Below are 15,549 nucleotides of genomic sequence, written 5' to 3'. Positions count from 1 at the left end.
AAATTTGTTTGACTTATGCAATCGTAAATTAAAGCCAGTTGGTAGATATAACCGTAAAGTAATTGTCAAATTTACTTAATATTCTCAAGTGAGGCAAAGATTCTATAGTGCAGTGAAGAAATTAGGCGTTTCGTGAATACATAAGCCATGAAACAAGACAGCTTAAATGGTCAGGTTTTGTAATGAAGACCTGGGTTGCAGAGTGATGCGCAAGTAATAAGGGTGACAACGATTTGACAAATTATAAATATAGACGACATTAATGCTATACGAAGAAGCAAATCAAACTAAAAAAAAAAAAAAAAAAAAAAAAAAAAAAATACAAGCAAACGCCGAGTAACTCAGTTGGTGCGCAAGTGATAAGGGTGACAACGATTCGACAAATTATGAATATAGACGACATTAATGCTATACGAAGAAGCAAATCAAACTAAAAAAATATATAAAAAAAACAACATACAAGCAAACGCCGAGTACCTCAATTGGGCAAGTGTCGAAATAGTTTAACAAATTGTTCGAATCATTCAATTGTTCTCTCAACCTTATCATTGCATATAGTATAATGTGTATTGATTATCACTAATCTGTTCTTTCATGAGCAGACGATTTCTTTCAAGTTATGTTATTTTATGTGTCTGGTCTGTCAAACTTCACTGCATGTCTTAACATCGTCTCCGTATTTTCCTTATTTTGTTTATCATGTCCATATCGCAGTATACTGAATCCGGTCTCATAAATCAGTTAAAGAAAAAATAGCCCCTTATTTCAAAAGTGCACGAGGAAAAAGCCAAACGGGAAAGAGAAATAACTAAACTACTACAAATGCCCAGGAAACGTGGATTCTTTCTCTTGATATATCCGTTTTTCCTTTTGATGAAATCTTCTTTACACTATGTATAGTGAAATATCTTTCTTTCTCTTGCCAGATAAAGATTGTTAGCAGAACAGTTTAATATACAAGATAAGCGCTTGCCAACTAAGCATCTTACGAAACCGAGTTCTTGCTTTTCCAAATTGAATAGTTTGCCTTTGATGGAATTAGATTCTTAACAGTCTATTAACATTATACTAAAATTTGTAATGTGTATGTAAAATTTATCAGAGATTATGTCTGAGTAGCATGTATATGTTATAATTTAATGCATGTGTACGCTTTAGAAATTCGATACAATAGTATCTATATAAATATGAATGTGATAATTTCTCAGTATTGTGTATAATTATAATAAACGTAAATTATTATGTTTAGATACAGGGTTTAGTAACTGTCAAATTGAGTCAGTAAATTAATTTGTTATAACTGAAACTGCTTCCGTTGAGTAACTAGGTTTATTGTTGTTTCTTCTGTAATATTTTTCTTCCTAATATTGCAATTAAATACTCTCATAATTTGTTTAAAAAACATCCCTTTATTGTTGATGTTTCATATGCTCTTTGCCATATCTGAGCCCGGAATTATTGTTTCATAGTCCAATGGTCGGTCACGGTATCCATTTAGGTGAATAACTTAGCATCTTACTGATCGGCTATTGGACTGTTTAATAAATGACATCCATTTCAACAACATATGTATTTTACTGTCATGCTACTGTTTTGTTACACGAGCTTTTAAGAAGAGATAATTTACGCTTGCCCTTTTTCTGTTTCGTATTGCCGGATAGTTTAAAGGTTTTTATTAATATTGTATGGAGATGTTGAAATGAATCCAGGTCCCGAGAATAGCAATAAAAACAAATTTGCATACATAAAATATTTGGGTTTCAATGCATTATGCTTCACTGAAACTAAATTATCTCCAGACATTACAAATGACTTTTTTAGCATTTACTTTAGATGGATTTGATTCAATATTCAAAAAAGTTAATTCTTCTCATTCAAAGGGTCGTTAAGTATATGTGTCTAACAGTTTTGTGTCTAAATATTGTTCAAGCACTACATTCTTGGACGGGTTACAAGGGGAATAACACTAGCTGGTAGCCTAGTACAGTGCATAATGGCAGTTTAAGAATATTGCCTCATCCGTTTCTTTCTCCCTTTTTTGATAAGAGTAATGTAAAATTTGTGAAGCGGAAATTGTCAACGAATATATGAATAACAATGGGGGTGTCACAAGGAAGTTTAGTTGTTAGCATTATGTTAGATATTTGTTGTCACGCAAAAGTACAAATGGTTGATCAAACGGTGTATTATATTCAATGTTATCTGATTATTTTTTCTCTTATTTGTATGTTGCTGCAAATGACCTGGGCTGCCATTGATCTGTTTCAAAATGATCTTGTATAATTTATTTATTGGGACAACGAATGTAAAATTCATTAGGGAATTAAACAACAAATTTGGTTCCTACTATGTATGTCATTTCTGTATCCGCCAACCGCATCTTTTGTTGTAAAAGTGATTAAAAAGGAACGAAGTAAGCATCTGCTCCCAGGACTGTCTTCGATGTACTGTTAGCTTTTTGGTTACTTTAAACTATCTACTGAGCCATGGCCATTACTCCCATTTACTAACAATAAGATATTATGTTAATGGATTTGTGTATCTCTTATTTTTGTGAACAGTTATTTCCCTTGATAAAGGATATTAAATTTGAAAACCATTTGGATAGAATGTATTTGGATTAGAGGTACTAATACAATAATTTAATAAACATTGACAATCATACTAGAGCAGCTCTTCGTCTCGAAGTTTATTTCAAATCAGTTATACCATCGTCGATTTAAATGTGGAATGATTTAGATATGGACACACAAAATACTCAAACACTTTCGGCGTTCAGTTACAAACTTAGAAAATTGTTCAAGCCGCCACACGTTCCGTCTTATTTCCTATTTGTTGGCAGAGTTCTCCAAGTATATCATGCGAGAATCGGAAACAATTGTAGCAATCTAAACGCAGATGTTCATTACAATCACTTACGGGGGAATTTTACTTTCGTTTAGAAAACGCAGTATTACATTACTTTTTCAAGTGTCAGTTGTACTCGGAGGCGTATCACTCGTGATTCATTGCTAATGATTTGCAGATGATTTGAATTATCAGCTAGATGGTTCTGGGATCAGGTAAATCACTTAATGTTTGAAACTAACATCCTTTCAGCTAATGGTAATAAGGTCAGTCTCCTAAAGGGTGAAGATATCATATTTGACTGGTGCTTTTCTTGAAATCCCGTCGGGCGATGTCTTTGAATCAACTTCGTACGAGTCCTAACGCATAGATTTCAGCCTGTGTCTGCTGATTTGAAGCTGCAAGATGGCCTCCTGGATGCTCAGCACCCTACAACATAAGCATTTAGCCTACATATAGCTGTAACCCCGATACCTTGGCTGTATTTCGCCAATACTGCTGAACCTAGTCTGTAAGCTGGATCTCTCCTACTATCTCATTAGTTTACCAAGCTATGTGTCACTGTCTTAGCTTTCTAGTGCTCAGTCTATATTTGTTATCGTCTATCATAGCATTAGTTTATCCTGCAAAAGTTCAAATATACTCTCTTCCTAAAGTTACAGTATTGCACCTCTATTTTAATCTATGAACATGATAAACACCATATGTTTTCTTTGGAATAAATTTATCTGTCTTGACAGCGCAGTTGCAATAGATTTCTCATCAAGGTACAGGGATATATCAATAGTTGAATCATCAAGTGGTCTTCTGCTTTCGACGGATACTTACCTATATTCTGATTTCACTTCCTAAAACGAATGCACTTTGATTGGTGCAATTGATAGAACTTCTTTCAGATTGGTCCAGATTCGTACATAGTAATTATATGGGAAAATTAGACCAATCGATTTTTTTTTCGCACAAGTGAAAATATTTTATATAGCGCAAAGAAGGACCCATTTATTTTATATAATTATGGGAAATGTATTATAGGTATTTTAGCTTTGCTAACGCTGTGATAATATTCAATGCATTGTCGTTCTTATGAATATTTGATTTTCAAAATCAATTCAACAGAAAATGGTCTTTTTGCGTATACTTTATGTCTGTCTATCTATACAGATAGATATAGAATAAAACATGGATAATTTGCTGAAATTTCTTCTGTTTAACAAAGAATAAATAGATTCTTATTTGCCGTTGAAGACCATTGCAAAGAACTAAGTAATCTATATTCATTTAGCTATTGTTTCATATTAACTATTTTTTCTAGGTGAAGACAAAAATGGTCTTTTTTAAGCATTTTGAAGATGGGTTTAGGGTTTTTATCAGAAAAACTCAAACATTCTCGTATATTTCCGTCAATTCTTACGGAATTTTAGCTCCTTAACGGTAAAGACTGATTTCTTCTCACTCGCTAAACTGCACACGTGTACGGATTGATAAATTAGTGGACGCTCCGTAATATAAAGTTGTTTACAGCCAATAGTCAGTTTTAAACAACGTGAGAATCGAATTTAAAAACTTCAGAAAGTAGAATTTCGAGTTTGCATCGAATCTGGATCTTGCTCGAAGCTCGTGGCTGAAATGTTCAGTGTTCTTTTTGAGCCAGCATTGAACATCGAGTCTGTTGAAAATGGAAATCTGAAGGAACTGATTTCGAGCTTGACTGATACAATTTCGAGAGCGTAAGAAGAAAAAAAACTTAACGTTAAAATTTTAGGTCGTGGGTTCGAGCCCCATTGGGATCACGACCATGACTTCTCATATGACATCAGTACTGGGTTTTCCCAGGACGTTAACTCGAGAATGGTTACAATAAGCTTGAAGCTTTCATTACAATCGAGCTAAAACCAAAAAGTATAAACTTAACAAAATATTTTGAGCTAGCATGAATTTTAGACAATCGGCATTTTAAAAAAAATGCGATCTTTAAACCGGCCCTTAATTCAATACCAGCTCGATATTCAGATTGAAAATTGGACTTTGATTTTCGAACTTGTTCGTCATTCTGTTACATTTTCGAAACGTCGAGCTCGCTCGCAAACAACATTAATGCAAAATAAGAATCCAGCTGTTTCAAATTCGATCCCAGTTTTAAAATCGATTGCTTTTAAAATTTGAGCGGGCTTAAAATATAATACTTCAATTTCAATATATCTGATGTTGCAGAATTTTTAAACTTTGAATTATGATCTTAAGCAGATTGCCATTTCAGTAAATGTTAGCTTTTCAAAATTTTAAGTACGATTTTCGAGCTGACTTATACAGGTGTTCTGAGTAATCCACCAAATACCATTTTGGTTCCGATTAGTTCCAGTTTATTTGCAATCACTGTAAATTAGACTTGGCAATATTATGTAACGGTAAATTGGCCAAGAAGGGATTATTTGTTAGACATCGGCCTAAAATACGGAGAAGGCCGAAAACTACCGAATAGTCCCGACTGCAGATTTATCTGGCTAAACTTATTATCGGCTTTTGCGATGATTTTCACGATGGGTCTAATTCTCCCATATGTTACAGCGAGTACTTGCTCTAATAAACAGTGTATTGAATAAAGGATAATGTGTGATACTGCGATCAAGCAATCTTTGTAAGTCAAACTCATCCGTAATAACCCAAACTTACCATAAGCAGTAGTGATAACATGATTAGGGAGTAAAGCTATCTGTGCTTATGCGTTACGTTCTAAATAAACCAAATATACAAATTATTCTGACAACTATCTTTTCTGTGTTTCAAGTACGTAAATATTTACTAGATAATCTTATCATCACTATCTTATTTCTTATAAGCATATGTTTACTAAATACACTCACAATCTATCTTGCTTAAGATAAGTATACCGAATTCACTTACTTTCATGTCTCATGTCTCCAGTTATTATACTAAATACATGTGCTATCACAATCCTGTCTCAAACAGTTATATGTATACTAAATGAAACTGTTGAAAAATGGCGTTAAACCCAAGACAAACGACCAAACTATCCTGTTTTCAATAAGTATGCATACTATACAAACTTCTACTGTTATCATCATGTCTTAATAAATTGGACGTACAATCAAAAAATTTACCTCCAATAAATACTTTTTCTCTAACTAAATACAACAGTCTCCAATAATTCAAGGAACACAAAGTACACTTATGACTAATATCCTGTTGTGATCATCGAAAGTAATGCGGTTGCTCCCTGTTTCGTATTCGCTTCAGATAATGAGTATTGTAAACTTTATAACTGTGTCGATGTGCAGCCCTTAAGTCCTAGACAGTCATATTTCTTACCTTTAGATATTCTAAGTAAAATTTAAAAAAAAATCGAGAGTAAAGAAATCACATAGTATATATCATATATGTGTTATAAAAGTGAAGGAATACTTTCGTGTCTGGTTTTCTGATATGTATAACTTGGTATATTATCTTAATTTTAAGTGATTTTTTATGTGTATGTACATTATTGGTATAATCACTCTCGATTATATTCTGTACACGTGTTTATCTGGTTTCTTTGTACTTATTCATTTATTTATATACAGTTTGAGCCCTGTCTGTCTAGAAGTATGGTAATAGTAACATAAGATATTTTGATTGTGAGACATTGATTTTTAACGTTTTCTGTACCAGTAATTACACCTTTTTAAAAATTCTCTACTTCATTTTAAATAGGTACTTCGCAGTTGATGACCTTTATCTGATTAGATATTGGGAAGTGTGGGGCGTATAACTGAGTGCCATTTTAGACGAAGGCCTGGATTACTTGAAGGACATACATTCAAAACATATATTTTTCAAAGGGTAGGTGAACCGTTCATTCAATAATTTACTTCGTCTGTAATATCTAGTCACTTCTATTAATAACATGAAAATTATCTCAAAAGATTGAATGTAATTCTCAAAAAAAGAGAAAGAAATGAATAAATTGTGAAACCAAAAGTGGTTTAATAATCCAATATGATCCATTATTCATCGTTTTAACATGCAATACAGATAACATTTTGGCAATAGGATGGAATAAAGGCTAGGACAGGCTGGTGGGATAAACTGACCCTCTGTCAAAATGCACTCAACAAAAACATTACTTGTCTGTTATTTGATATACATACTATGACTGAATATGCTATAGTGTGAACTTCGTTGTATAACATTGTTACGTAAACGCATTATTTAAGAAAGACTCAATATGTAGCATACTTTACTCAAGTTAAGTTGCCATTTCCCTAAACTTGATTTTAGGACTACCAATATAGCGACAAACCATTGCAAAATATTTTATCAATATACATTTGTAATTATATCTTTTTGTTATTGCTGCTTAGGTTTGAGGAAAGATTCTATAAGCAATCTACTTTACATATGTTACGTCACTATTTCACTACATTTATTTACAAGTATGGTAAACATATTTATAAAATATCTCAAAAATTAGATGCTATGCATTTCCCTAAAATTGAAAGTGTTTTTTATCCTGATAACTTTAATTAGATACGTTTCCATGATTTTTTTCGTTTTTGGTTTTATGTTGAAAAATAAATGTATGGAAAATATTGAACTATTGATATCAATATATTGAAAATTGAGATAAAAAAGTAAAGCGAAATTTTAATTACCGCCAATAAACACAAAAGATTTCAATAAAAAGTCAATAAATAGACTTTTGTTTCATAGAACTCTATTAAGCATTATTCCACACGGAAACATTGACTGAGGGCATGATAATTATACTTTCACATATCTATATATTTATCTATTTTCTGATTGCAATTCCTGTCAAATGTCTAACTGCTAAAGGATTCAATGTAGTTTAAGATGTGGAACTCTACTTAATAAAAACAAAGTATAACGACGCGTTTTCATAAAATGAAAACGAATTAAAGTAATTATTGACTATTCTTCAAGTTACTTTTGCATCAAATGATCATTATGATTATAACGCGTGACAAACTAACTGAACTAAACGGAATTAATATCTACGGTCTTATTCTGATTCAAGTAGAACAAAGAATATTCCAATTTGCCCTAACACAATGCCATCTTCTTCAAACAATTATAGCTTTGAAATCTCATTCGGAGAATAGGTCTATACAAAAGTTCGATACCCGGAAAATAGCTACGCTTATGTCATTTGATTTTACACTTTTAGTAGAGACAAATCATGAACATAAAATGATCGAACAAAGTAATTTTTTTTCTAGCTTTGTGTGACTAAATCATTATTTTCTAATGTCCATTTTCATTTAATTCATAAATATTCGTTTGTCAGATCCAAAACCAGTTTGATTAACTTGAGAAAAAAATCACTATTTAGTACTGTTCATTATTGTATCAATTTTTACGTGTTTCAAGTGTTTAGGGGTGTGTATTTCAAACGCGTCCATGTATCATATACCAAAATGGAAACTGCTAGAGCGCTATTAATATCATATATATGCATTTTTGTTTGGTCTTTCTTTGAATTTTAGTACTAACATTCATCAATATGTATGTATTTTTTAACTATTCTCCAGTGTCATCTAAAGAAAAAAACGATGCAAAGTCTGTGTGTATACAAACGCTGTGATCCTTGTAGCCCCAGTAGAATTATATATTTCATTTTATCAAATGACAATGTGGTTCTGCAAAATGTTTATGTCCACCTTAAATTCACTACGATTAAGGAAAAAACGCGGTTTAGTAGTTTATATTTGGGTCTGAAACAAACGGGCGTGTTTAGTTTGTAAAGGCCGGTAGTCTTCACAAGCACTTTAAACCAAAAAAAAAAAAAAAAAAAAAAAAAAAAAAAAAAAAAAAAAAAAAAAAAAAAAAAAAAAAAAAAAAAACAACAAAAACAAAACAACATTTATTTCATACCAAAATCATATAAATGTCAAAACTACGATGTTAATGTATATCTTATAACTACTACTTGCATTATTCAGGTAAACCAATGTTACATATGTTGGAAGTTATATTTCTCTGAAACTATTAGGCAACTGTTAGAAATGCAAACATTCTTATGTTGTGTCACAATGCACATTTCCCATTGGTCACATACAGTAACACACACATTTACCATATAGCGACGCAATTGTAATCGACCTCTGGATTGTTACACCTTTACGTAACGCCATAGCACTGGTACATAGGTTTATTATTTTAACAAATTAAGTAGTCTGCCCAAATATTAATGCATTCTTATTTATAAAAACAGCTTACTTTGAAACGTATATACAATGTACATTTATAATTATTTTGTACGCAGCCATACGGCCGACTGGCACAGCATATCATCTAACTGGGGAAATATATGTTTGATAAAAGTCACCAAACTATATTGAAAACATTATACCATTTTAAGCATTTCTGCTATCAAATACAACATTACGTATTCAATGTAGATCTATAATTGTGCAATTCATAAAAAACATGATTGTTATGGTAATACAGCGATGTTCTGAGATTATGATGGCATATTCTGAGACACTGTGATACTAATACATTTAACAAAGCTTTTAACGCAACAACTATTCATTTTCTTTAAATATCATATACTTTACGTAAAGTTCGCAAACGTTAAGACAATAGTATTTTAATGTCGAACAGAAATTTCAATAATATTTAAACAATCATACATTTTTCTCATTATATGACAGTATCCGTGTGTATTAAAGTCACAAAAACATTTAAGAGTAATACGTTTTAAAATGTTATTACAAAACATATCATAAACCGTGCAATAACACCCATGCTTTGACAAGTTAGAGAGGAGTTTAATATTAAGAGCATAGCTTTGAGAAAAGTAACTTAAAGTATCTAAGAACTGAACCTATATAATAAAATGGTGTATCTCTGACCGGTAAAACACTCCCAAAAAGTGAAATCGTTTCAAACATAGGCACATTTTCAGTCTTATTTATCAGTCCAAAAGTATATTCGGATGAGTTACCCCTAACATCACCCCCCTTCGCCCCCCCCCCCACGTCCTTTATTTGGGTCAACTTGCATAAAGTCATGTCCAAACGTCAAAGCATTATCTCACATGCCACTTTAAAAATGCAGTACTAAACAAATGGATTAAATTACTCAAAATTGTTAGCCAGTTACTTGAAATAAATGTAAGTTTTTTTCTGGATTCGTTGTATTTTCGGCCATTTCTGAATTGTTTGAAGTATTGATGTTTATAAAAGTACATTAAATAGCATATTTTGATCAGATGTAATTTTGACATTTTATTAGTAATATACTTTTCTTATTGATAAAGCAAAAATGTGCGTGAAGTAATTTTTAAGTATTACGCCAGAAGATTAGGTAAGTGCATATTGTCATACAGTTCACAGCTGTATGCAGCATCGCAGTACGATTAAATTCTCTCTGACATATTCCTACAAGTAATCTTTACGGGTATATTTTTTTCACAGTCTTATCTACCTTCCTCGACTTTTTAACGATTAAAAAGGGTCTGTTTTTCTTAATGTATTAATTGCCATCTTTTAATCCTAGCTCTATAGTTGCGAAATAGTCGCGGAATTAACCACACTTCATCACTGGGTATACGTAAGTGTCTAATTTGACAAACTAAATAATCTACTCTTTTGAAACTCTGCATAGCCCAATTGTTTTGCCACCAACTTATTAAAAATTAGAAAAGGGAGATAAAATTCCATCCGTTGCTAAACATGATCAAGTTATTTTTTATGAATCCAAATGTCCTAATGATGACGTCATAAAACAGTTTTCATGGTTGACTTATTTGAGTGTTTCATATCAAGAAATCATCTTCTGATATTGTTCTTTAAAACATATATTATCTTTAGTCTCTACTAAAGTTTCCAAGGTTAGGCAATATTTTAGGATTTACAAACTAGGCTCAATCTAGATTTTCTAGATCAATGATTCATATTCATTAATTTATTTCTGAAGCACGTTTTACACGGAGGTATATATCGAAATAAAATGTGTAATGATAATCAAATGTATTCTTAGCTGCCTATCCAGCTACCGACCTATTCAAATCTTTAGGCCGACCTTAAAATTACTACGATTTCTCAATGATGAAAACTGATCAAGTCAGTCTTAGTTATTGGCGTGCAAAAGCGGCATAACCTTTGATAGCATATCTCATTGCCTCAATTTTCGATTTGGAAATATGTATTTTTATTATATTGGTATCAAACCGTTGCAAACAATAAGAGAGATGCGGCTCATATTTTTTTGCTTCGTTTCTTATAGAACCAGCCACCATGGAAAGAATCCGAATGTTATTTGAGCAAAATCAACACCTTGTTTCAGGATTTCTGGTAGGTCTTTGATAACGTCTACTCTGAACACATATTCTATGATCAAGATAATCAGGAGCCTTCAATGTCAAATTTATAAATCTACAGCTTATAAAGAACAATTCCTTATGAGACAGACTAAAAATGGATAGGTACATATAACTTATTTGCTTAAATATATAACAGGTAAAACTAAAATATTGTGTTTCTAACAGAGCATGAAAAAAAGCAAACATATAATCTGTATATATCTCCATGATTATTTTCTAACTTTTTAGGATAATTTTTATCAAGAAACAGACCTATTTGGGACAGCAAGCTCGAATGATGCTATCAAGATATTACAAACACAGATAGGTACAAAGTTGTGTTAAATGTGGTCAATGTTGCTTTTTAAAGAAACATCATGTTCTAGTGTATTAGCACATTTTAATGATATTTGATAACTATTTTGCTTAAGCAACAAAGCTGTCATTATTTCATTTGACAATCAGCTAGATTATACCTGTTGTTTTGTTTTGCATAATATATACGTGTACGTTTACACTGAGAATTTTTTTTATCAAGCCGCATTTGTTAATAGGCTTTTTAGCTACGAACGATGGTTGTCCAATAAATTGTACCTATTGCAATTATTTTATGCACACAGGAATATTTTGTAAATTTCAAAGAAATATAATTGATTTTTATTAAAACATTATTTTGCAATGAAAGTTTTTTGAGTTTTCATAAGGGCCCTATACATATGAACGGCGATTCCCGTAAGGATCAGCAATTTAGAATTTGTCGTCCGTCTTTGAATTCATAAAACAGAGCATATTGAAAACATGTTTGCTAATTGTTCATGTATGCATTAGCGTAAATCATTCTGAAGATACGTATTTGAATTCAAAACAATTGACATCATTAGTAGAACTGTTGTCACTTCATGCATATAAGTGATTAAGCACATTATGTAAAAAATGGGGACGTTAAGAGATGCCGCGTGGCACCGTAAAGTTGCAAAATGCTGAATAACTATATTGTACATAAAAACTTGAACATGTTGAGAGGCATTAAAATCGTTTTTTAGTGTGAGCGCATATTTTGTAAGTGACATTCGAAAATTAAGTCTCAAAGTGACCGAGGAGCTGCGATAATAACAATATGCAACAGATAGAAGACGTCGTGAACGGAGATAGTTGGCAAATGTGAGAACTATTTAAAATAGGTAAAGAAAATGCAGGATGCCCGAAACTGCACTTCTATAAGGTGAATTCTTTAAATGTACCAACGAGGTCCGAGTATCGGGTGTTCTTTTGTGATGGCTTCCTCGAATACGAAGTTGTACTGACCATGCAGAGAAGTAATTTGAGAAAGTATACATATCACGGTGTATATTGGTGCCGGTAACGTTGCGATGTAAGCCGATCGTCGCTGTATGCTCTAATATAATCTCATATTGAACCGTTATTCTGAATATATTTCTAAATTCTGTGTTAAATAATCGATAAACGACACCGTAAAAGACAATATTGATAAATCTTAAGGAAACATAGGTTGGAACCAGATGAATAAAACAGACTCGAGTTGATTGAATCCGCCCAAGAGCGGTTATGAACTTGATCCTTTTTTTTATGGTAATAAAGGGTAAAACGAAAATTCAAATTCGTATTTAACGTTTAAAGTTTTAAGATTTTCGCTCGCATTATTATTTCAAAGGAACTCTGTTAATAAGAAGACTTAATTTCTATAAGATGATAATTAATCCTTCTAAAAAATAAAAGAAAAAACAACTTGTGTTCTTTGCAAGCTAGAAATCCAAGTTATTCTGCAAAGTGTCGATATTTTCTGAAGTCAGTACGATATGAACCGTTGTCGCCTGATTATCTCACGCATGGAAATATTAGAGGTTTTCAAGTAAGTTTGACGCGGACTTCGGACAGCGGACTGCGGACGGCTTACTTACAGTAGGGGATTTTTCAAAAAGTTTAAAGGTTTGTAAGAAAGAAAATATGCATGTGGTGTAATGTTTCTTTTACCTTTATGTTTAATAACTTTTGCTTTCATTGAAGAAATAAGTATGATGAGAAATGATTATTTCCTAATACAATTCGTACGTTTGAAAATATATGGATAGTGAACAGGCTACATTTAACACACGCAATTGCAATTTTCAGATGTCTTATTCCAATTTGCTTAGTTCATGACCTATTTTAACGATTTAGATTTAGCTAAAATTTAAGCATATTCTTCAGTCGTATGCTTTAACACTTTGTTTTGATACTGAGACATTTCTGGGGTTACCTATCTTCCACGCGACTCGAACCAACGATAATACGTAACCTTAATATGTCCATGCATTAAAAATACAACTTGAAACATTGATTTGACGTTAACGGCGATTCTTACAAAATCAGTTTGGTTTAAAAAAAAACAGTACAAAATGTTATTGTAAACAAATCAACATTCTGAATAAAATGATCGTCCGTTTAATTATATTTTTTTGCATAGTATAAATACTGAATTTAAAGTTTTCCATTACTTCTAATAATTGAAGAACTTTCAATGTTTAAGAAGAATTTAGTTCAACACTTTGTCTTAATATACACGGAATTCTCACACATGTATCTTTCAAATTATGTGTCAGCATTTGAAAATAAATGCAAGGAAACAGTCGCTTCGTATTTTCATAATATGATATCAGATTTTGAAAAATGATCAAGACGGGCTCGATCTTGATAACTGAGGTCGGGCCAAATTGATTTCCTGGACATTTGCAATTTTTAGTCTCAGCTGAGTTTGATAATGAAACTTTGTCATTGATATCAAAATTGCATGCTAAGATGTTTAATTCACGACTATTTTCAAGTGACATTTCAGAATTCAGTAAAGACTTAAAAAGTATGTTGACACCGATATTTTCCAAGAAAACCATTTTTCTCTCTAGTTTTTAGGCTCATCTCTACGTTAGAGTTAGAGATGAGAGACATCGCAAATTCTAAAAGAAAGTGCCATTAGAAAGATTTTATAGTAGAGATATCTGTTTAAAAGGACTCTAACAATTGATGCAAGTCTGTATTCAGTATGGATTGTCAGTCTCGAGAGGAATTTAATCTTTAAGAACCATTAAAACTAGTTGTCAAAATTTCAATCTTAAACACAGCTGAGACCGAAAATTAAATTGTGTACATGGGGCATGGGAAGCGTCTAAGGTCGAAATTCTGATCATATTCCAAAAATGTTTATAGCCAGAACATACATAGAATTGTCAACACATTTATATTTTTGACTTAGTCAACTTCAATGACACCATGTCAGCTTACTAGTCGAGGCTAGCCTTTTATCCTTTTTATTGACAAAGACTTTTTAGTCGAGTACATTTTCGGACACATGCATACATGGTATGTGTAGGTACTCTGCTTCTTGGATATTGGTCAAAGATTTAGGTCTATATTGGTTTAAAAATTCAAAATATAAAATTGAATGAATTCAGTTCCGTAAAAGATTTGTAGGGTTTGAAATGGTTAAGAATATAATTATGATACAACGTGCGACATTTTTACCACGGTGCTTTAAAATGTCACGGACTGAATCATGCGTATTCAAATTGTGCGCCGCACAATAGCATATCAGCATCTTCATTGCAGTAATACGAAACTCCATTTTTCAATGTGCACTATAAACATACTTTTATACCGAATTCGAAAGTATGAAATAACTTGTAACATATGTTGTTGTGATCCCATAATCATAGTGGTCGCCTGTTCTAAAATAGGTTAACCTCTTGCGACACAGGGGAAGAGTGTCTGTCTCCTCGCCAGGTTCAAATCCTTGATTATAGGGTATGTTGATCGTTACATCAACAGCCGTTTTTATGCTAGCGAATACTAGCTAAAACCTCACGAAATTGACAGAAAGAATAAAATGTCATGCAGTATTTAAACTAAAAAGAACAAGTTTGCGATACAGCTCATCTAGCTTCTTGTTCACAAGAACGAAAGTCTAAAGATTTGAATAGATACATTTATCAAGAAGCGATAAAGGTAAAAGGGATTTAAAAATAAAATGAAATAAGAAAAATAAAATAAAAATAAAAATAAAAAAAGAATAAAATAAATAAACTGCGCCCACGCTATTAAAAATACTTGTAAGACAAAATAAAACGGCAATTAATATACATTAAAATGTATGTGGTTGACGGATAGCTCAGTGGTTTGCACACTGGCCTTCCAATCCTGAGGTTGGGGGTTCGATCCTCGGCAGCTACTCGGGAATTTTCAGAAACGCTTTTCAGTGTTTCCCACCCAACTAGAGTTGTCGAAGTAAGCTACCACACGTGTGATGATAACGCGGTTGCGTGAGAATCGTACGGTTTAGGTTATGATCATGGTAATAAAACGGTCGTTAATTTAAGACAGGCAATTTT

General features: G+C 32.2%; 1 protein-coding gene across 1 annotated transcript in view; it reads left to right on the top strand.

Annotated features, from left to right (window-relative positions):
* LOC123537188 (uncharacterized) overlaps positions 1–15,549 on the top strand; it is a 226,999-nt gene that overhangs the window by 195,684 nt on the left and 15,766 nt on the right. Inside the window, exons 2-4 of the mRNA XM_053548340.1 lie at positions 6,556–6,684; positions 11,095–11,162; positions 11,420–11,498. Of these exons, the coding sequence (XP_053404315.1) occupies positions 11,106–11,162; positions 11,420–11,498 (136 nt within the window). The 5' untranslated portion in view covers positions 6,556–6,684; positions 11,095–11,105. The remainder of the gene's footprint in view (positions 1–6,555; positions 6,685–11,094; positions 11,163–11,419; positions 11,499–15,549) is intronic.

Source organism: Mercenaria mercenaria, chromosome 1 (genome assembly GCF_021730395.1).
Source record: "Mercenaria mercenaria strain notata chromosome 1, MADL_Memer_1, whole genome shotgun sequence".
NCBI classification, from domain to species: Eukaryota; Metazoa; Mollusca; class Bivalvia; order Venerida; family Veneridae; genus Mercenaria; species Mercenaria mercenaria.
The sequence above is the reverse complement of the archived record's forward strand: the minus strand, read 5'-3'. Positions and strand labels throughout refer to the sequence as shown.